The following is a 23014-nucleotide window of genomic DNA, read 5'->3' as shown; positions in this document are numbered from 1 at the left end:
CAATACCTCAACAAGGCCCCTACTGGTAACAATAAAAGAATATCAATAAAAGAAAATGTATATATCAGCCATATAAATTCAAAGCAGGGACATCTATGCAATTTAAGGAACAGAGTTATTGAAAATGCACCACTTTGGGGTTAAAAGTCCAGCATTTGACCCAGTCTCTTTGTAGATATTGCAGATATTTGGCCTGTATTCAGAGCATTGTGTTTGGCTTGCTTTCATTTAGAGCAGAGAAGTACAGGTACTTTTATTTAGCCATTATTTCTCTAAAGTAACTGGACTTGTCACATGAACATGGCTTTAAGCTCCTTCACTCACCTCTGAAAACGCGTCATGTTAGTTATCAGAATAGTAACAGTTTATTGTCAGAGGCAAAACACTCTCTGTCTCTTTCTGACCTGTTGTTTGGTCTCCCGCTTGTTGTGGCCTCAGCTGCCTTGGAGACAATGGGTCTCAGTTTCTCTTGCGGCCTCTCAATCCATTATTTATCTTTAAGCAGGTGTGTAACCTGCACCCACATGGAAAAGCAATTTCCTGAGAGTGAGACGTGCAATTATTAATGACAATACCTGTCTCTAAAGGTCTTGTTGGACAGTCCTGTTTTCGAGAGGAGTAAATAGGAGAGTTAGGAGAGTGCAGTGTCTGTTTAGGTAGGGCGGGTCGGTATGACCATTTTTATCGTTATTGTGAGGAATGGCGTAAAAACACTGTGGATATCAGTCAGCACTTCTAGAACTCGGACCAACTGCTAGTTTCATTGCGAAGAGAGCATAATTACATTTGCCGTGGATCAATCTACATATTATAGACATGAATCCTTGAACAGAATGTGGCACTTAGTTCATAAATAGTTCATATTATTTAATGTGTGCAGTGGTTGATCACAGTTAGCATGCTCTTCTTTACTCCCGCAGAGGGTAGCAGTTGCAGGCCCTGAGTAGGTTTAATCTGTGAAATCCGGAGCGGCAGCTGTAGGAAACTTTATCTGTGGTCAAATTCATCCAAAGGTTGTTTTGGAGAGGAAAGAGGAGTCATGTGGAATTAGAGCAAACTGTGTGAGGCTCACAGCCAAAGCATGTGGCTCGGCAGTCCTGGAGATAACACAGTCCCTTGTGGGGGGGCTTTACACATAACAAAGACATAGCGCGCTTGACACATTGTTGTTTACCACAGGGTGAGACAGAGGTGATTTTCTAAAAATCTCATTCGTTTCTGCTATTCAGAAATCTAGCTTAGACCCAGAGCTCCTGATATGAGAGGTCTGTTAGCAGGTAGCCTTATTCTGCAAGTGTGATGGGATGTCTAACGACGTCGCATTCTCAGCTGAAGCCTGGCGGCACTGCTAGCCAGCTAGGGGGAGATCACTAGACCTTAAAATTGCCAGTAATTTTGGGACATTTATGATAAAAATCTTCCCAAAAAAGAAAAGAAAAACAAGAATACAAGACAGATGAGTCTCTGGCTATGTTTTATATATCTAAACATGTCTCCTCAGAGATTAATATAAGCACTATACCTGCATTTGTGCTGTAAGGTCTTCAGGTATCACAAACTGACATTTTTGCTATAAGGCCCAACCCAAATTGAATTATTATTTTACACTGATTTCAAACCCATTAAGAATTAGTCTTGCATTTTGTTTCGTCAGACCCATAATGTGACAGAGTACTTCTCCGGGTCCCTGTCTCATTGAGGTGCTTTCAGAGACATCTAGGAGACCAAAGGAAGGTCTGAATGGAACTATCAGTGCAGCTAGATAAGAGTGCGATCAGCAGACTGTGGCAGTGCTGAGGGGGCTGTTAATGGTTAAGACCAAAGGGCTACTTATCAGTCTATTGTCCAGGAACCTATCCGTCATTCTAATAATTGCTGCCCTCCTTGCTGTTATTAAATCAGATATAGCTTACACAGTAGATCATTCTCCAGAGTTTTGATATGCATTATACATTTCCTGGTGCTTTATGGTCCTCGCTAATGACAATTGGGCCCACAACCAGGGCTCGTCTGGTGGGGAGATTGTTACTGTTGTTAATGTGTTTTATGGATATTATATTTTATTTATGTTGTATGACCTTAATTCAGTGACACGATCTACATTTATTTAAATAGGTCAGCATAAATTAACTTGCAATTGCAATGAATGTCATTCGGTCAAATAAACCTTTTGTCCAGGTAAAGAAGCTCTGAAAAAAACTGTGCCACAAGTCAAAAGGTATATCTACACTCACGGATCCCCTCCATCAGTGTCATTTGAGCCCACCATCCCCCTTTTTTCCCTTTCAGTTTGACTACTGCCCATAACAGAACACGCCCTGTGTCTGTGGGTGCGTACTTGGGAGACACAGGCTACCTTATTAAATATGAATATGTGCAGGCCAGCAGCAGCATCTTCTTTCTAAGCAGCACCGTTTCAGGACACAGTAACCACCTGTCGTTTGAACATGCTATAATACAGCTAGCTAGCCTAGGTTGTGGTCTGCAGTCTGTGGGGGTTTGCAGGGCATATTCTGGTTACAAGCAGGAAAACCTAAAAAAAAAAAAAACAACGCTTATCAAGGAACATTAATCAACGCGTGACGTTTATAAATGATTTTTTTTTATGTAATATAGCTTTTTATTTTTGAACAATAAACTATGGAGCTCAGTTACTGTTTACACGGAGATGTTTAACATGTTATTTTCAATGAATCGGTTGAGCCGACTCACGAGTCCAACTGAATCGAATTATAAAGGTCTTTTATTATTGATCCATATAAATACACAACAACAAATACTACAAATAACACGCCTAAAACTAGCTTCGTGGTCCCAGTAAACAGAACAGAACTCATCACTAGTATCTGATTCACCCGAAAGCTGTGCCCGTTGTTTGTAAGAGTTGTCTAACCATCGTGGCCCCGAACCGAAACTGTATCACTGAATCTCGCATTTTGTTTTCAAACAGAACCGTTCGAAAGAATCGGTTCGGGAAACTGAACCGAACTCATCACTAGTATCTGATTCACACGAAAGCTGTGGCCGCTATGTGTAACACATAACTAACCATCGTGATCCCGAACCGAAACTGAATCCCTGAATCACTGAATCACTGAATCCCACATATATTTTGAAAGGGACCGTTCTAAAGAACTGAACCGAGCTCATCACTAGTATCGCTACTATCTGATTCACCCGAAGCTGTGGCCGCTCTTCGCGTTTATCTGGAGTCTTATCCAATCAGAGCGCGGCTCGTGTACCCCCCCCGTTTTCGCGGCGTCCAATCAGCGCAGACTGGTGTGTCCGCCTCAGCGCGCGCCGCCATTTTGTTGGGCTATAAGAAAACTCAGCCAAGCAGCAAAGTTCCTGATTAGAGCCGAAGTTCCTCTTTGTGCAATGGACGGGTAAGTTTAGTCATCATTTTTTTTTAAATGTTCGCCCTGCAGAAGTAGCTACAGTCGTCGTTTTTGTTATATCTACTTTTACAGTTCACGCATTTCCCTGCTGTATAGATAGCTAGCAAATAAATGATTTGTTGGCGAATCGGTAAATTAATGTGTTTGAGCTGCCGTTAGCGTGCACGCGCACTGCTGGGTTGCGATGGAAACAAACCGATAGCTAGTTTTCCACGCTGCTGTTAGCGACGAGCTAACTTTACTTATAGCTACGTTAGTTTTATTACATAGCAGTGCAGTGGTCTCTCTCTCTCTTACTTTGCTTTTGTAGGTCTCGTTCGAGGTGTTACCGTGTTACTAACATTACCCCCCCCACCGACATAGCTAGCTACCAACTTTTCTGCGGTAGCTGCATCGCTAGCCTACCATTTAGCTAGCTGGTTTGTTAGGCACAACTCCGCCATCCCTCAGAGCATCGCTTCTGCGACCACTTGTTGCACTGCAGTGTCTTTATTATTATTTTTATCTAACTAGCTAAATAAATAAAAGCGTGAAAGTTTTGCTAACCGAGGGCCGCAATGTGGATTTGGTTAATTGGACCCTTTCTGTAACGTTTGTCTTATTTTGTTCTGGGATCTTTTTCTCTGCAGCCGCCTCGAGACTGAACTGTATCCTATGGGATCGAGTTACGCAGAATTAGAGTAAGTCCACATGTCTTTAAAGCTTGGAGCCAGGCTGTGTCTTGTGTTGCGAGGAAGGATGTCTTCTAATTCGAACAGCCCCCCCCCCTTTTTTTTTTATAAGCAAATTTTTAAAGTAAAAATATCATCTGTTAACTATCTTTCTGGTGGGATCAGGATCATTTGCACAAGCACAGTCAAATGTCTTCTCTCACAGTTTCTGTTACCCAACTATTGCTAAGCTGTTTATGGGGAGATCCTTTGCTCCTAGCTTTATGAAGCACTGCATTAGCCAAGGTCTTCATATGCTGTGGCTTAGACAATATGTAGAGCATATCTAGGACCTTCACTTTTATTGCAAGATGCTAATTTTTTTTATTCTTTTTGCACTGCTGTTCTTTCTTCAGCTTAAACAAAATTAGTTGGCTCGGTACAGCAAAGGGGAGTTCTTCGGCCATTACGTTTCCTGTAAGATCATGAGAAACAGGATGTGGGGGTTAATCTTCAACCAGTGCCTGGCCCCAAATGCCACTCATATTTCTTGCTTTGAGAGATCTGTGGGAAAGAAAGACGGGATGCAGTTTAGTCGTCGTAATGCACTCTGGTTGTCTGTAGTGGAAAAATGTTAACTGGACTAGTTCAGGTTTTTCTGCTTTGCTTCAAGGCGGCATTACAAGTTGGTCCAGTATTCTTGCCAGCCCCCCCAACCAACCCCCCCCCCCCCCCCCCAACCTTTATTTGTACAGTGATGCTTCTTTGACTGATCTAATTAACATTTAATATGCAGCAGCAAATATTACAGGGCTTGCATACTATTCTCACTAATCCCTTTGCTAATGTACTTTGATACAAACCCCAGAGTTTGTATCAAAAGCTGAAGACTTCTATCTATATTTGTGTTTTTCTACATCACGTTTGTTTCTCTAACGTTTTCTTTGTCCTTTACAGTGTTGTCCATGACATTGCAGTTGGTACCAAGGTAAGCACTGCTTCCTTCAGATGTATTTTAGCTATTTTAAATGGTCTACTAACTGGCTGTGGGACTTCAACCCCCCAGTAACCTTACTCCCAATTCAAGTCCGCGGCTGAGGTATATCATGTAGGCTTCACCACTCCCATCAAACTGACCTGACTTGTTTTGCTCTGAAAAGAAGGATGTCTTGGTGGAATTACGCTTGCTTGGCCAGGACAATGCCCCTTTTAAGTAGCGTCAAACATTGCTATCCCATGTTTTGCTGGTTAATGTTATGGTTCCTTGGTGCGAGATGGACACGCTGTTTTGAAGTCACATCACCTATACTGGAAGTGTAACGCAGAGCTTCCATTGTTCTTCAGATCGACCTTCAAAGGTTACTGCAACATGTGCATTCCTCCCCAGTCTTTCACTAAAGATAATCATCTGTGGTATGTGGGTAGTAATGGGGGATCTACAACATTTCAGAACAAAGGAGCAATTCATAGCCCCCCAGCCTTTTTTTTTTTTTTTTTTACATGACTAGGTTTCAGGGCCACGAGGTGATCTTGGATACTGTTTGTTGTGGCATGCTACTTGGAAGACTTTAATGCTTGAGTTTTGTCTACAAGAGAAGGCATTTAGGAGATGAGAGACATGTCCCTGCACACGAGGACATGTGATTAAGTTCTGAAAACAGGCTGATATGAGACTTATTTGGCCAATGCATGTTAACAGTAATCTTTAGGTAGGTTTCTAAGCAATGTTACTCAAGGAAGTGTGATGCAAAGCTTGTGTAATTTGAGAAGCTGTTCAGTCAAGTAGGATGAAAAGCAAGCAAGAGGGGATTGTAGTGATGGATGACTAAGCATGTTAGGAATGTGGGTTTTTCCCTTTTATAATTTGATTCATTTCATCCTTGTATTATGGTGCAGAGTTTTATGGGCTTTTTAGGGTTTTATGGGTTTTTTTTGTTTAACCTATAGGTTCAATCCTAAGCAAGGCTGGCGTTGTGCTAGTTAATTGTATGCCCTGGCTCTGCGAGTAGACCCATTTTAAAAGCATTCCTCAAAAATGGGCTTGGGTGTTGACACGATGACATGAATGGAGCCTATTCATCACATGCAAATATGTTTGCCTCTCCCCTCTGTATACACGTGTGTTGCTCTTGTGTTTGTTCAGCAGTGCTGATTAGAGACAAGGTGGTTGGGGGAAGTGCTAATGGATCAGACCAGGGTTAACTTGGTACTGTTGGCCTTTTGTTGCACTTAATTCGGTTGTAAATCAGGTGTGTGGCGTGTTGTGCACATGGTGAAATTGTGTCTTTCTTGGGAGGCGAGGGCAAGGCGGAGGGGTAAATCTTTGACTAGCTTGAACAGTAGGAGAAATGTACACCTGGCCTTCTGAAGACAATCAGTCTTGTGTATTCAGGCCAGAGAGTCCTGGGTTTGGTTTCATTCACCTGCAGCCACAGGCACGTCTCCATGGTGAGCGAATGACAATCAGGGCTGCCGTGGTAACAGCCCCGTTCTTGGCGTGAATTGTTGCCTTCTCCTACCCTCCTCCCTTTCTCCACACCTTTCTAATCCCTTTAACCTGGTTTCACTTCACTCCCTTGTCCCCACCCTGAAATCAGTTGCAAATTCCTATCTTCGGTGTGCCTTTGTCCTCTTAAATACACTCTCTATAGCTACAGTACTTGATTCTCAAAGCCAAACAAATTATAAGCACATCCATATAATCAGTTACAGTCCAAGTCTCTTATAAGATTCCAGTTCTGTCTAGAGGGTTTTTTGTTTTTGAAGTTGTGCAGACCAGATGCAGCAGCAGCAGCAGCAGCTAAATGGCTAAAAGCAGCATGAAGTGTTGAAACAACGCTGTTGAACATGCATTTTCCCAGCCTTTTCTTACCCTGTTAGACCTTTTAGTGGCACCCTCCCCCCATCTGAACCTCTACATATGTTTCTAATTGAGTCCTGTGGCAGTGGAATTTTAAATGCATGGCGGAGGGTACATGCATGTGGCCTGCTTGTGCTCAAAAAGCTGCAGACTAGGATGATTTGACTCCTCTGGTCACATGATCTTGCTTGACAATGCAACTGAAGTATTTTGGGATAGTTGTTCTTCCCCCTCCTTACGGACCAAGACATCCAGTTTCTTGCTAAAATGTGCCCTGGAGTTATTCCGTGTGGTTGTCCCCTTGTTTCTGGGAAATACACCCCATCCCCCTTCTTTCCCTCCTTGCGCTGCTTCACTAATGTAACAGCTGAATTAAATAAAAACTGAATGTGGGAGGTGTATTTAACCCCACAGTGCAAGCTAGATAGCTTTTTTATTTATTTATTTTTTTTATTTCTCAATTTGTAATACAAAAAGTTGTACAGGGTCTTTCTTGTGAGCGAATCTAGCAAATGTCGGTCTGCCCACTCATTCCTCTTGCCTGATGACCCAGAAACTCCAATATCCCTCACACCCCCACCCGGCCTTAAAAAAACTCAGGAGTTCCTTCCTTGTTCCCTTTCGGGTGGGTTAAGGGAATGTTTAGGGCTGTTGGTTGATCTGTGACCCCACCCTTTGCACAGGAAAACTGAATGCTGTCACAATGCCCACTTCCTGTCCCTTTTTTTTTTTTCTTTTTTTCACCATGCGAAATATAAAATATAGCCCAAGGGTGTCCTTATTTGGTAAGCTGGCGGCCTCTTGTAAGATTGCGGGTGCTCAGCAGCTTCCTGAAGTTAAATGTTTCACCATGTCTGTTCTTGTTCCTGTAGTGTGAGGACTTGTCTGCTTGCTTGATGCTCTGTTTAGTGCATGCTTTGCCTTTAATGAGGCTTTGCAATAGTAAGAAGGGGGAGGGAAGGGTGGGGTAAAGTTGTGGGTCACTTATCAATAAAATCTGATGTCTAGTTACAGTTAATGAATGCGATTCCTTACTTTTTTTCTTTTTTCTTTTGTTTCTTGTTTTTTGTAGAGAGGATCAGACGAGCTTTTCTCCTGTGTTTCCAACGGGCCGTATATCATGAGTTCAGCAGGTATATTTCTCAGAGAAACCCTATGCTCCATTTGTCTTAGTTTGTGAGCCTGTTAGCATTTGCCTAACAAAGTGTTTTTACTCTACTGCAGCTAATGGTAACGACAGCAAGAAGTTCAAAGGTGACATCAGAAGTCCTGGTATTCCATCCCGTGTCATACATGTACGCAAGCTTCCCAGTGATATAAATGAGGCTGAGGTCATTTCTCTAGGGCTTCCCTTTGGCAAAGTCACCAACCTGCTCATGCTTAAAGGAAAAAACCAGGTATTTTAACAATGCACCCCTCATTAGAATAGGCCTATTATTGTAGGGAAAACCTGAAAGATTTAGAGCATGTCTTGCTTGGCTTTTAATGTCTCTTTGGTGGAAAATAAAACCTCCATGAATGGTCAAATGGAAAAGGTTGACCATATGGGTTTACATAAATATTTTCTTATAAAAAGGTTAGCTTGTATCCTCTGGAGGCTGTGAAAGGAAATGTGTGTTTATTTTTGTGATCTTGCATGTAGCACTGCTATTCTTATGTCCTAAACACAGCTTGGTGTCCCAATAGTCCAAACCTAGTCTAGAATTCAGTAAATTGTGCTGTCTGTAGTTTTGCAAACTCTTGTTTTGTTTGCCTAGGCTTTCCTTGAGATGAACACAGAAGAGGCAGCGCAGACTATGGTCAGCTACTACTCCTCAGTCACACCAGTCATCAGGAATCATCCAATTTTTATGCAGTATTCCAACCACAAGGAGCTGAAAACCGATAATTCACCAAACCAAGTGGTATGTGCCTAGTGAGAGCTTCCAGCTTCCTCACTTGTTGTTTTCCCTTATTCCCTTTCCCCCTCTTCTCTGCAACTCTGATTAAGCTCTGTTTATCAAATTGGTGCTGTTTTTTGCAGTTTGATATGACCATATTTCTGTATTATATTTTGCAGAAGAGTTCTTTAAGGAGTTGTTAGCAGATATCACACAACCCATGTACCTCAGGGTTGCTTGTCATTTTTTGTAGTGCAGCTGTAGCCATGATTACGGTTCCTCCAATTGCAGTGGAATGTTAATATAAGCTGAAGGGGTTGTTTACTGCTTTGCGTGTATCTTGCGGTTTTCTGTAATGTGCTGCCCAAAAACTGCCCTCCCTTTTTTAAACAGTCTCTGTGCGATCTCATGCTGCTTTGCAACCAATGCATTCCACAGCTGAGGTCTATCTACCTACTCAATCCATTGATTGAGTTGCTTAGTTTGTTTATCTGACTGGTTACGTAATCTGTTTGAATATATACTTGAGAAAGGGTTTAATTCCAAATAAGATTTTTTCCACTGTGCATGTCCCCTGTTTCCTTATTATTGGTAAGCTTTTGTGATCCGTAACATGGTGTGTCCCTCTTATGAATTTACTGTGGGTTTTCCCCCCCCCTTTCCTGTTCAATTTTATGGCAGAGGGCACAGGCAGCACTGCAGGCCGTAAATGCAGTCCAGACAGGGAGCATGTCCATTGCTGGTGTGGACCCCTCTGGTATGACTGGACCAAGCCCTGTCCTCAGGGTTATTGTGGAGAACCTTTTCTACCCTGTTACCCTTGATGTCCTGCACCAGGTAACCTCTTTGACTTCTTCACTCATCAGCTACTGTCTTTGCTGTCAACAGGAGTGTTTTTAGATCTAGAATATCCATGCCTGTATTCGGTTGGTTTGGTTTTGTTGCCCCCCCATTAATCCCTTAAAATATATTTTGTTTTTGTCAACAGATCTTTTCCAAGTTTGGCACAGTGCTGAAAGTGATTACCTTTACCAAAAACAACCAGTTCCAAGCTCTCCTTCAGTTTGCTGATGGTCTTACTGCTCAGCATGCAAAGCTGGTAAGTGCTGCCATCTAGAGGTTGACTAGATTTTGAAGAAAAAATATATATGTATAGCGTTTACAGGACAAACCAGGACATGTGCATTGTGAAGTATTTAGAATTGAAGAGGAATACCACACAGTATGATTTGTCAGTTTAACAAGATGGCTTGGGGCCCAAAGTAAAGTCTGCGCAATGCTTTTTTTTTTTTTTTTTTTTTTTTTTTTTTTTTTAAAATGATGATGACTTGGTGGGGGGAGGGGGGAGAAGTCAGCTTTCATTTGAAACAAGCCAATTACTTGATTAACTTTTGATTATGCACTTTTGGGAAGCTGTGTAGTATTCTTGGCACTTTATTTAGTTGCATTATATAAATGACAAGTGTCCTGTACTGCTTTAAACCTTTCAGCTAATGTTTCTCTAATGTTGTCTTCGTCTAGGCCCTGGATGGACAGAACATCTACAATGCCTGCTGTACTCTGCGCATTAGCTTTTCCAAGTTAACTAGTTTGAATGTGAAGTACAACAATGACAAAAGCCGAGATTACACACGACCTGATCTGCCCACTGGAGACAGTCAGCCTGCTATTGACCACCATGCAATGGCTGCTGCATTTGGTAAGGCATAGATCTTGAATCAAACTCCCTTTTCAGTCCCCTTAATGAAGCAGTAGTGCAGTTTGTCATTATTTGCCTAACCCATATATAGTAATTAATTTTAATAAAGCAGCAAGAGACCTTAGTTTCTAAACTTGTCACCTTTATCGCTGCTTGTGAAAATGTGTTTAATGTCTGGCACATGGACTTTTCTTCTGTAGCCACACCTGGAATTATTTCTGCTGCCCCATATGCTGGCGCCCATGCGTTTCCTCCCGCCTTTGCCATTCAGCAGGCAGCAGGTCTGTCAATCTTCTGTACTGCACTTCCAGTTATTTAAAAGGTATATGTGCATTATTCATTAATTGTTATAAATGTAATGTGGTGTTTCAATCACAGGGTTGGCCATGCCTGGTGTTCCTGGCGCCCTGGCCTCTCTGGCCATCCCTGGGGCGGCAGCAGCTGCAGCAGCAGGCAGACTGGGCTTCCATAGCCTTTCCGGTGGTCACTGTGTCATGCTGGTCAGCAACCTGAACCCTGAGGTTAGCAACATTGTATAATTACTGCATGTCTGTACGTACACGTGTATGCATCATCCAGCAAAATTTAGTTAAAGCCTGTTCAAGTGAAGTGGGTTTTGTTTGGAATATGCACCAGTTCTACCATAAAGGAATTGAGCGTTGGGCAGATTAATGAAGGGTTTATTGTATAATCTATGGTAATGTGGGTGGATTATTTCTCTCTATTTTTTTTTTTTTTTTTTGGGCAGTTGTGTATTGTGCGAAATGTTCAAATTTTTGAATATCTGTTTGAGCTTTGCTTTTCTCCCAGATGTTCATCCTGTCTTTGCTTAGCTTTAGATTCGTAGTCTCTCTCTAACATTTCAAGTTAATTCAAGCTTTATGTATTTTCAGCTAACCTATTTTAAATGAATATTCCAGCCAGTTTACACAAGTTCGTTGTCAAGTATTGGTTCAATTTGAAAAACTTAACAATGACTGACAGTTTGGAGCTGTGCAGGACCTGCAGCTGGAGTTCATGTGCATCAGTTTTGTTTTGGTCTTTTGTGCAAGTCTGATGGTACAGTTTAAAAAAAGTAGAATACTTGATACTGTGAACTTTGTAAATGGTTGATTTATTCTTTTAAAAAGGCTCCAGCAGTTAGACATGCCTTTTGTTTATCTTGAGGAATGAATTGCTCTTATCCTTAAATTGTAAGAGAAACGGCACTTTCTTCTATTGGTTAATTTTCTTAGTTAACTTGACCACTATTGTATTTCCGTATGTATACTGACCTTGTTTTTTTACCTCCCTTTTCTCTCCCTCCCTATTCCCCTTACCCTTTTCTTTATTTTTTGTTTTGAAACAATGTCGTCCTGCACGCACGTCCACCTCAATCTGATTTTTACACTGTCAAAACTGCATCTCACACCTAAATACACATGTGCATTTCACACATACATGTACACACATTCAACACATTCAATATACCTCAATGTCTACCCTCCCCTCCTTTTTCTGCTCCCAATCCATTAACCATCTTCATGATCCAACCACCGTTTTTCGCCATTTCCCGTGGAACTGCCTCCTCGCTGTGGATATGTTGAACCTCCATTCTGCCTCCGATCTTTACCTGTCCCCTCTTCCCTCCGCTGCCTTCCTCTGCTGTCCTCTAAAGAGAGTTACGCCCCAATGCCTCTTTATTCTTTTCGGTATGTTATCCTTAGCATCTTTTTATCACTTTGTTTGTTCTGTTCTCTTCCAATTTCTTCCCTCACAAAGCAGTTTGACTCTAAAACAGGAGTGCTTTTGGTTTCTGCTGTTTTTGTGTGTTGAGAGATGTATCCCAAAAAGCTGCGGCACTCTCAGCAACACTTCTTTAAGGGGCTGTTGCCTTATTCCAAAGCTCCAAACTGGATGAGATGCTGTATCTTTTTGTGCCTTACTAAAGAACGTTTTACTATTTTAAGATGCATGTCTTTTTGTTTCACCTTTTGTTTTTGCATGTTTTCTGAGGGAAGCTTTTAAACTTTGGTAAATAGTCAAGACTCCTATCATTCGTTTGTGTAAAAACAGCCTTTTTTTCACCCAACCTTTTGCCCTCAAGCTAGCCTTTTTTACAGCGGCGTTTCGCTCCCCCTCCCACCTAAGTTCGTTAATTCTTACAATAAGGAGGGGAAACTAAGTCCATTCCTGTTTCCACAATCTGTGAAAGTCCCCCTGTGTTCCCTTCCTCTGTCCTCTCGACTAGAGCCATTTTCGCATTGCTACGTATCTTAAATGCTTTCTTTAACACACAGATTACTTTGTTAGACTTTTATTCAGGTCATGGGATCAAAGTCCATGGCACCTAAAATGGCCAACACAGGCTGACTAAGCATTAGTAATGAAGGTTTTTGAGTGGCACTTTTTGCGTTCTATAAAAACTATGCTGCACTCATTTGATGGAGTGTCTTGATTGTGACCTGAAGTTTGTTTGTAGGGCTCAGGTTTTAAGTGACATTATTAAGGAAGTTCTGCAGCTCTATCCTGACACATGGCCCTTTTCCACTTCTATAGGTGTATATGGCGATGTGATCAGGGTAAAAATCATGTTCAACAAAAAGGAGAATGCTCTGGTTCAGATGTCTGATGGCACTCAAGCACAACTAGGTAACTAAACTTCTACCGTTTGTTCTTCCTAAATTACAATTAATGAATTGAGAAATGCATTATTTTAACTGTATAAAGTGTCGTTGGGTGCATGACTGTCTTCAACATCAGTCTCACTTGTGTGTGGTGGGTGTTATTTATTCATAATTTTTTCCCCTCCCCAACTTAGCAATGAGCCATTTGAATGGGCAGAAGTTGTATGGGAGGGCATTGCGCATCACATTATCCAAACATACAACTGTTCAGTTGCCTCGTGAGGGACATGAGGACCAGGGGCTTACAAAGGATTACAGCAACTCTCCCCTTCATCGCTTTAAGAAGCCTGGCTCCAAGAACTACTCTAACATCTTCCCACCGTCATCAACGCTGCATCTTTCTAATATTCCGTAAGCAGAAACAACTGCATGTTTTAGTTTCCCCTCCCCCTACTCCTTTTTAACTTTTGATCGAAAATGCCTGTACAATAGGTTTGACTTTTTTTCTTCTTGCCCTTTCTTTAATAGTCCTTCAGTTGTTGAAGATGATCTCAAGATGCTGTTTTCCAGCTCTGGTGCCTTGGTCAAGAACTTCAAGTTCTTTCAGTAAGTCCTTCACAACATGTTTCTTCATTATTTTATTTATATTTCTTGATACTAACTTTTATTTTTTTATTTCGATCTTTTTCAGGAAAGATCGCAAGATGGCCCTGATTCAGATGGGTTCTGTGGAAGAAGCAATCGAGTCGCTCATTGAGTTCCACAATCATGATCTTGGCGAGAACCACCATCTTAGGGTGTCTTTCTCCAAATCCACCATTTGAGAGAGGGGAGGCAGATTTAAAGGAAGGAAAAGAGACTGATTTTAAGGCTGGATTGACCAGTCCCATACAAACATTAAAGTTGAGATGACTTCAGCTTCAAGGAAGACTCAACCATAAATCACACTTCCAGCATTCCTCTATTGTATTTATGAAGTATATCTAGTGGTTCTTATCTAAGGGTTTTCTTTTTTTATATATATAAATTAAGTTTCTGTGAGGACTATCAATATCCATATTACCTTTTACATGTTTGCAACACATTTTGTTCCACTTTGTATTGAACACTTGCCATTATGGGCATTAGTCCCCTAAAAGTACAGCTCTGCTTTTCTGGAGGTGCTTCTTGTGCCTTACTGTTTCTTTTAATCTTCTGTTCTTTTTCCTAAGACTATAAGTAATGATTTCTGGTGTGAAACCAATATTTTCTGAAGTTTGGTTTACATTCCATTTGTGTACATGTAGTTAAAGGCTACAATTTTCCTTCAGCTAGAGAGCCTTAAGGAAATGAATTTTAACTTGCCTGAAAAACAGGCTCTTTACAGGCCCAGTCCTTGTATGATTCCTTTCACATATACTGTATCTATAGACATAGAATGTTTACATTCTTTTTTTTTTTAATTTAATGCAATCATTTGTGTATAAATACAGCATTAACTAATTGCCTTGATGCTGTAGGCCATTGCATGTTGGCCTCTGGTCAGTAGAACTTATTTTCCTATCCTATGCTCTTTTCTGTACCTTACATCTGAAGTAGTGACATCATGTGTTTGTGTTTTTTTTTGTTTTTTTTCTGTTTTATAACTGCTATTGTAATGCTCAGTATATTTAATGTACTCTTGTAGCTTTTTTTTTTTTATACATACACTACAGCTTGAAACCAAAGGCTCTGTTCTTAAAATCAAAAGCTCTTTTTTAAAATGACCAGTTAGAACTTCTTTAAAGGATGGGGGTTGTAGGGGTATTTGTATCTTGAAACGCCTCCATAAAAGGTTTAATTTCTACCAGTCCGCATTGGAATTGCTAAAGTTTCTTGATTTTTGTATTTTAGATTGAGGATTAGTTTTATCCGTTTCCTTTCTTTGATGTTTGGCTCTGGACCATATAATACCTGTTCCTAGCTGTCTTTCAGCAACCCATACAATGATTTTCTATGTAGATGCATGTTAAGTCATTTTTAATCATAAACTCTTAATTATTTTTTTAAACATATTCCAATGGCCTTTACATGGTTATTTACAGTAATCACCTTTGTGCTTTTTTTATCAGTGTAGCAGGTTTTGCCTCTGCATGGGACCAATGTGGTAAAATTCCTAATGGAAGGGATTGGCCTTTTATATTTCAGAGTAAAAAGTGCTGGAATTTGATATTTCTCATGTGCAAAACAAAATATATATGAAAGGAAAAAAAAAAAAAGAAATGATGTAAAATATACAGTTACTCTGTGCTGTTGAACATTTTGTACCAATGTTTTGAAAATGGCAGGACTATATCTTATGCAACATTGCACAGCATTTGACCGACCTCAGTACACATCATCTGCCTTTAATGATTTAATGCTTTTGTTTCCCCATAGAAGTTGATAGATAAGGTGTAAATATTATTTTTGTACTGCAATATAAAAAAGCAATAGTTTTGGGTTTTTTTGAAACTATGAAAGCAGATGTGTATTTTGATTACAGCTGTGGACCATGAGCATGCAAAAAATAAGTAGGGTTACACTGTCTTCAAAATCTGTTAACATTCCTTTTTTCTGGAGAGTGTACTTTCTGTGTATGTTGCCTTTATTAAACATTTGTTTACTCAAATTCTTTGTAGAATTTCTTGATTATAGTATTATAATATTCATTTAGACAACCATAGTCCTCATTCCTGCACACCTGAACAGACCCACTCCTTAAAAAGCACTCGGAGTTGGAGCAGGTCTGTCAAGTGGTCTTGCCGGGGTTGGGAACCACTGCTCTAGCACTAGGTTATTTTTGAGGATGGACTCTTAAACCTAGTACGGTTGTACTTTTTCTAGTGTGTACATTTACGGTGCATTTTAATTACGGAAAAAAAGACGTACTTACTTTGGAGGTAAATCTGACCTGCCTTTTGTTTATAGTATTGAGGTGTCGTGTCGTTTTAGTAACCTGTAGTCTGGAGCGACGTTAGCAGAGCTCTAACGGGCATGTCTATGGTTAGGTGAATTAGCTAGCTAGCTAAACTGGATTATTTCAACTGACAAGTAAAACCAAATGTATACATTTTATTTTCAAGCTAAATACTAAATAAAAACTAAATAAAGTGAATGAATAAATAAATGAAGTAATTTCTAACACTGCGTGTGTGCTGCAGTATTTCGCCCCTGTTTCCTTTCAGGACTGAATTAACAGAGGCACTGAACGTGCGTCGTCGTTCGGGACGAAACAGGAAGACCGCTCGGAGTCCGGCAGTGTACGCTGCTGTTCAGTCGCTGTCTTTAACACTAGACAAGTGAACGTCAGTTTCTCCTGACTGTCAGAATAATTCCAGCTCACGATGATACTGCGAGCTTTCCTCTCGGTGTGTGTGCTGTTGGCCGTGGCTCTGGCAGAAGGCCCTACTCCAGCGGTGCCCGCAGCTAACACTACCAAAGCGGCCGGACAGGGAGCAGCTCTGAGCGGCAGCACCAGCAAAACCAAACCGGAGACCAAAGCCGCGGGCAACTTCACTCTGACCAGCCTGAATTTGGAAGGGTCTATGATTCAGAGGGCTTTGTACGTCCTCATCGGGATCACTATTATCGGGGTTCTTTATTTTCTAGTTCGAGCAGTCCGGTGAGTCTAAAGTTTTTCACGTTAGCCGCTAGGCTAACTTCAATAACACGTTAGGTTAGCTAGTGCTAGCTAGCTTCCTGCGGGGGAGCTGGCGCTTAGTAATGTTCGGAGATTAAAACTAGCTACCTTCTTTAAAATGACCTTCTTTCTTCACCTAAACATGTCTGTTTTCGTGTCCCTGTCCTTTCAGCTTAAAGAAAACAACTACACAGAGGAAGAAATACGGCCTTTTGTCGAACTACGACGACACAGTGGAGATGGCACAGCTGGAGAGCGACGAAGAGGACACGACTGTTTACGAAGCCAGGTCCCTCAGAAGGTGACACTGCTGCTTAACGAGGACTTGCTACTTACGTTAGCTAACGTTACTTTAACCATTTAAGATACATAGGGTCTCATTGACCAGCTGTTCTTCAGAAGAGATTCCTAAAATCTACTGAGTTACTTAGTTGGGAGTTATGAGAACAGTGGGAGTCTTCGTTGTGGGAGCATCATAAAGCTTTTCTCAAGAACAAATTTAAAGACATTATTAGGAAGAGTTTGAGGAACGAGGCCCAGATGTAGAGCAACCTTGGCCATCTAACTCATGTTCATCAAGCCACTCTGTGACAGATTGAAGACTACTCAGTCACTCACCCACTTACACCTGTTCACCTCACGCAGGACAACTCAGTCACTCACATTCTGACCAATCCACTCTGACCCATTCCATCACCATCTCACTCTGTCAGTCATACACCTACTCGGTCATCCATCCATCTCAATTTAGTTCAGTTCAAGGTGTTTTATTGGAATGACATAGTGCTACATTTATTTTGCTACAGTTACAGGTTTCAATGTTTTAAAAGTAAGAGAATTTAACAGATTACCTCACACCCTTTTCATCCGTCACTCATTTGCTCATTTTCATTTTTTTTTTAAAACTTAGTTACTCACATCCTCGCCCACTTACTAGATCACCCTCTCACACGGTCACTCTCATTCACCCGCTGTCTTAATCACTCACACACTCACCGTTCCATCTACTCAATCAGCCACTCACTCACTCACTCACTCACTCACTCACTCACTCTCACCCTTCCATCTACTCAATCAGTCTCTCTCTCACTCCCACTAACTCACTCAACCTTAATCACCCTGTCTCTCAGTCTACCCTACCAGCTCTTATCCAGAACAGTTTAAAGTGCTTTGTTATTCTCTCAGAAATTATTTCTAGCTAGCGTAAACAGTCCAAAGTCCAAAGATGCCTAAGCTTAGAGACTGGTAAATACAAAAGTCGATTATATATACCTAGATAGACAAGATACGCAATACTCACCAGCTTGGGCTATGCTCGCACAGCAGGTAAAGTGGCCCAAATCCAATTTCTTACCAAGTCCAATGTTTGTTTGTTTGTTTTTGCCCCCCCCCCCAAAAAAACAAACAAAAAAACCCCACATTTTTTTATGTGACCGATGTTTGAAATTCGTCTGAACAGTTCACACTCCTAAATTGACGGGCATGCACAAAACAGCAATGCTTCACGTGAGGTTTTAGTTCACAAGGAGTTTCAGTGGCTGACAGCTGGGCTTATCACAGAGAATGCTTTCGAGCTAACTGTAAGAAGGCCATGTTATTTTCCTTCAACGCTGCAGCTGCGCCCTCCTGTGGTCACAATCGGCCATTTTCACTAGAAATTTCTTCAAAAATGGAGTACTTGCGATATGGACCATTTTGTTTGAACAGAGGGGTCACCCCAAATATTAATGAGGCCCATTTCCTCACTATCCCAGCACTGAAAACGTTCGTCCATTCCTCAGCGAATGTCGGATTAGGTCGACGTAAAAGTCACATGAGTTCCAGTCTGGCTGTTCAGGCTGCACGTTGCCCTGTATCAGATTCACTGTGTTTTTAACTGTTCACACTGCCACACAGATAACACATATGTCACCACATGCCAACAAAGATTTTGGGCCACTTTTACCTGCTGTGTAAACGTAGCTATGGTGTCTACCCAACACTATACTGTACTATGACGAAATGTAGGTTTATTACCTTGTCTTGCTTCTTAAGAGCCGTGCTTTGCCTCAGTAACCCTGTGCCCTTGTTTGCTGTCAAGTAGTGATTTTCTTTAGAGCTAAACCTTTACACTGACACCACTCTTGCACTCAATCAATGTACTGATTAGAGGTGTGGTTTTGCTGATCTCTCTGATGTGCTTTTTATCAGATGAGCCTGGAGCACCAAGAGGAGGAAGGCTAAGAGTGTAATGAAGACAATCCATTCTTTGGGGAGAGTAGAGGAGAGAACCTGGATAATGCAATGCTGGAGGTGTACAGTTGTCAGCAATAAAGTGGAATGTGTTCTTATGATGGACATAAATGACCAAAAAAAACCCAAAAACAAACAAACAAAAACAGGCCGTCTCCGAACTTTAGAGAAGGTCCTGATTTATGCATTGGAAAGCTGGGTATTGAGCGTGGGACTAAATCTGTTTTGGTGATGTCCTTGTACCAAAACAGTCTTTATTTCTTTCCAGGCTCTTATTTTTATAATGAGCTCTCAATCTGTGTACTAATCAGTCGTACTTCTGAATGACCACCCTTTATCCTGGGAACTATGATGCTGTATTTGTTTGATTCCACATTTACTGTCAGTGATTTTGTTAAATTGACCTTTTTTTTCTTTTGTTTTTTTTTAAGCTTTGTTATGCATTGCATACTGTCCTCTATGTTTAGTGGACATGCATACATTACTACAGAACTCCAGTGGGGCAGGTTTTGAAAAGTAGGCGGCAGGCACCCGTCCGTAAGTCCAAGACGGTCCCCTTTGAGAACATTCCTGTTTAGAGTTGCATCATCAACACGATATGAACGTTCCTAGAATTGTCAAATGGTTTGACACACTCTTTGTTTTGCACTTTGAGAATGTTGGTGAGTTGTTTATTTTATTTATTGTGGGCTGATGTTCTTCACACAGAAAGAGGAGGAGCAAGCATTCAGCGTTATAAAGCTGAAGACAAGCTGATGGCAGCACGCTCCTCTAACTCACATCTGATCTTTTTGACTGAAGTGCAACAGAGTTTTGTCTGTACTGCCCTACACTGTTAAAATGATTAAAAAAAAGAAAAAAAAAGGTTCTTCAAGTGGTTCCTTGAGTCGTGCCATAGAACAGTCACTTTGGACAAACAGTGGTTCTTTATGGAACCAAAAGTGGTTCTTCTATGGCATCGCTCTCAGAACCATTTCAAGCACCTTAAGTTTTAAGAGTGACTATAAACAGATTTCTTACCCCTGCGAGCCGTCGCTGCCAAAGCTGCAACCCCCGATGACCAATGTGTCAAATAGCTGTGATTCCTTCTGGAGGAAAGTGTGCAGTCTTGCTGCTTCTGTATTTGTTCTGCAATGAAAACGTGCATTTTTTGGTGTGAGATTCCTGTAATTTCATAAAGGCTAAAGTTAAGAGCTTGTACCGACCCTTACTGACTCCTGTTAAAGCCAGGGTGAAAGGCGTGAGGCCAGCTGACTATTGACCACAGTGTTTGCTGTTGTGCCATTTGGGTGGATTGCATGAGATATCTGCAGGTATTTAGTACTCAATATTCAGATGTCTTATAAAGTGTGCCTTTGAGTGTTTGGGTTTTTTGTTTTTCTTTTTTTTATATATATATATATAATTCAACAGATTTGTGATAATGCTACTCTTTGCATTTTGAAAGCTTTAATTTTCTTTGTAAAATAAAAATATTTTCTATTTAATATATTTCTAAATCCTCATCAAGGAATGTCTTGCTGAAGGCTGACAGGAAATTTGTAAACTGCTAAAATCCAGAGCTTGCCTTTAAAGGAATGGTTCACTCCCAAACATGCCCCCCCAAATCCAAATGCAGTCATCTGCCAAAATATATTTGGGTTCTGACTGTTAATGTAGCTAACATATAATATAAGTCAGTGCCACTGAAAATGGTTTTGGTTGTCACAGACTTCTATTACATTAGCTCTGGTACAACACTGACAAAACTAAATGTCAGAACCTCAGGTATCTTGGCTGATCGACTGCCTTTCAGGCCTTATTTTTGTGAACCACTCTTTAAAGAGAATATACAAGGCCTAATTAAGAATGTAATGCTTTTGCCCTGGTTTACACGGATCTGCATGTTCAGACATGATGTGTACAGTCAGTGGTTCAGACCCAAGTGAGAATGAACTCACAAAGTCTTTAAACTTTGAACAATCCAGTTTCCTTTGTCCTATGTTAAGAGATAGGATGCTGTACCTACACAGGCTGTACGGTTGTACAGGACGGCAGGTTTGAACGTGTGTCGGGGCGTTTGCCTCTGCTGCTCTTATTGAAAACTGCTGTTGACAATTAACAGCACTTCCCTGAAGTTGATTTCAAATAAAGATTCTTCAGCTAAGTGTGGTTGGAGTATTTATTTAGTTGCTCTTCACAGTATCTATACAGCCCTCAGGTGCTCCATGTTCTTGTATTTTCCCTACTCTAGCATTTCTCCAGCATGTGAGAAAGTGTCAGTTTTAGGGCCCTGTTTCCCGAAAGCATCTCAGTGTCAGGATCCTGTCTGGTAGAAGGAGTATGCAGTCGGACACTTGTTTGACCCTTTAAGGATATTATTTTTCCTGAGACACTTTTGGGAAGAAGTGAAGTGGCTCAGCGGGCTAAGGTGCTGACAATATGATCCAAGGATTGCTAACTTGAATGCCAGGTCCTGCAGCTTGCCATCAGCACCCAGAGCCTCAGAGAGCACAACTGGCCATGCTCTCTCTTGGTGGGTAGATGGCGCTCTCTGCCCACATCACTCTCACTGTGTGATGTTAGACAGCATGGGTGTCTGTTAGTTGATGCATCAGAGCTGGGGTGTTGGGTGCCCAGTGATGTTGCATCAGTTGCAGTTCAAAAAGAGGTGGTGGCTGACACTTTTGGGAAACCTAGCCCAAGGTGTGCATGGGCCAGCCAGTCAGAATAAAGGCAATTTACATATTTTACTGTTAAAGGCACAGTGACAACAATTTCCTGGTACTATGAAACAAAATTATTACTATTATTCAGAGTAGGTTTTTCCTGGTACTTTAGTTTCCTCCCACCTCCCATAAACACATAGTAGGTGAATTGGTCACAAGGTCTGACTGTGTGTGTGGAATGATGGGCTGGCACCCTGTCCAGGGGGTGTTCCTGCCCTATGCCCAGTGATTGCAGATAGACTCTGGACCTACCACCTGACCAGGAAGAGGTAGATAAGAAAGTTAAATTATTATTATTATTATTATTATTATGTTTGTATGCTCCATCGCTTGGGTGTTATGTATAATGTGTGTGTGTGTGTGTGTATATATATATATATATATATATACATACACATTTTTTATCATATATATTTTAACTCAAATGTAAGTGTCTGTTCACTTGCTGCCTAATATATACACCCCTTAACATATACCACTGTGGACAGAGATAATGATTGTTTTTCACATCACCTAGCAGTGGTAATGCTGTGGTAGTACTAATGTAATGGCTGATCGATGTATATAATAATTTTATTGTCAAGGGATTTTCTTTTTTTTCAGCACTCCTGGATATTCTCAATCAGCCACCAGGTGGCGCCATCTGTCTGTCTACATCACAGACATGGCATAAGGAGGTTCAGTTCAGTGAGATGAATGGAGGCAGCTTCCACAAAAATCAGTGTTTATGCTGCAAAACCTAAAAGAAGAGCAAACACGTGACTTACCACCACATCTTCACTTAAAATATAGAAAATAAAAATAAAAAAGATAAGACTTAATTCTCTCTGCCAATCACGAAGACTAAAAGGTCCTTCTGGATACTGCCTGTGGACGGTAAACCTTCCTAAAGTAGTTTATTTAGCTGAAAAGTAACATCAGCAGCTCTGAGCTGTAATATGCAGATATAGACCAATGAGTCCCAAAAATGTCCAGATTTCTGACCTGTTTATTAATGTATAGTTTTTTTTTGGCAGCGCCTAAGTCTAGTTCTAGTAATCTTGCTGGAATATTCAATTTATTTTCCCAGTGACCGAGTCCCGGATTATGAGAACTGTGTGATTGGATTCTGGACTCATGTCAAAAACTGCACTTTAAAAAGCATCAAGAGGGAAAGCAGGAAGGGGAACAAACACCATTGACTTGCTCGGCTGGTGCTGCGAGAAAAATGGCCCCTACATTCTTCCCCCAGTCCATAAATACACTGGGAACACAATGACCGAGCCATATAAAATTCCACGTTTTAAAAAAAGGGACAGAAATCTGGATCTGCTGAGAGAGAGAGAGACGAATTCATTCATT

General features: G+C 41.0%; 2 protein-coding genes across 3 annotated transcripts; both read left to right on the top strand.

The window, feature by feature from the left end:
- The first annotated feature begins 3321 nt into the window (after window positions 1-3321).
- Window positions 3322-15722, top strand: ptbp1b (polypyrimidine tract binding protein 1b). 2 transcript variants are annotated; one of them, XM_072659996.1, is made up of 16 exons: window positions 3322-3386; window positions 4028-4078; window positions 5006-5036; window positions 7981-8041; window positions 8133-8305; window positions 8666-8812; window positions 9470-9625; window positions 9777-9887; window positions 10310-10487; window positions 10688-10768; window positions 10866-11008; window positions 12145-12178; window positions 13026-13118; window positions 13288-13504; window positions 13622-13699; window positions 13785-15722. In XM_072659996.1, the coding sequence occupies exons 1-16, from the start codon at window positions 3379-3381 to the stop codon at window positions 13915-13917; spliced, it is 1695 nt and encodes a 564-aa protein (XP_072516097.1). In that variant the 5' UTR covers window positions 3322-3378; the 3' UTR covers window positions 13918-15722. The 2 variants fall into 2 exon arrangements, 1 of the variants encoding a protein (XP_072516097.1); XR_011977682.1 differs by lacking the exons at window positions 12145-12178; window positions 13622-13699; window positions 13785-15722 and having other exon boundaries at window positions 3327-3386; window positions 13288-13375.
- A 566-nt stretch (window positions 15723-16288) lies between these two features.
- On the top strand, window positions 16289-21111 carry fam174c (family with sequence similarity 174 member C). Its single transcript, XM_072660166.1, has 3 exons — window positions 16289-16715; window positions 16906-17034; window positions 18924-21111. Exons 1-3 carry the CDS (start codon window positions 16438-16440, stop codon window positions 18925-18927), a joined length of 411 nt encoding a protein of 136 aa, XP_072516267.1. The 5' UTR covers window positions 16289-16437; the 3' UTR covers window positions 18928-21111.
- Window positions 21112-23014: the final 1903 nt, after the last annotated feature.

This window comes from Salminus brasiliensis, chromosome 17, assembly GCF_030463535.1.
Source record: "Salminus brasiliensis chromosome 17, fSalBra1.hap2, whole genome shotgun sequence".
Lineage (NCBI taxonomy): Eukaryota > Metazoa > Chordata > Actinopteri > Characiformes > Bryconidae > Salminus > Salminus brasiliensis.
Note: the sequence above shows the minus strand (reverse complement) of the source record. Positions and strands in the feature narration are given on the sequence as shown.

Bases quoted from the DNA above. Each gene is read 5' to 3' on its own strand.
- ptbp1b (XM_072659996.1), top strand. The intron at 9,626-9,776 runs GTAACCTCTTTG...TTTTGTCAACAG, and splicing joins CCCTTGATGTCCTGCACCAG to ATCTTTTCCAAGTTTGGCAC. The intron at 13,119-13,287 runs GTAACTAAACTT...TCCCCAACTTAG, and splicing joins TGGCACTCAAGCACAACTAG to CAATGAGCCATTTGAATGGG.
- fam174c (XM_072660166.1), top strand. From the start codon at position 16,438: ATGATACTGCGAGCTTTCCTCTCGGTGTGTGTGCTGTTGGCCGTGGCT. The intron at 16,716-16,905 runs GTGAGTCTAAAG...CTGTCCTTTCAG, and splicing joins TTTCTAGTTCGAGCAGTCCG to CTTAAAGAAAACAACTACAC.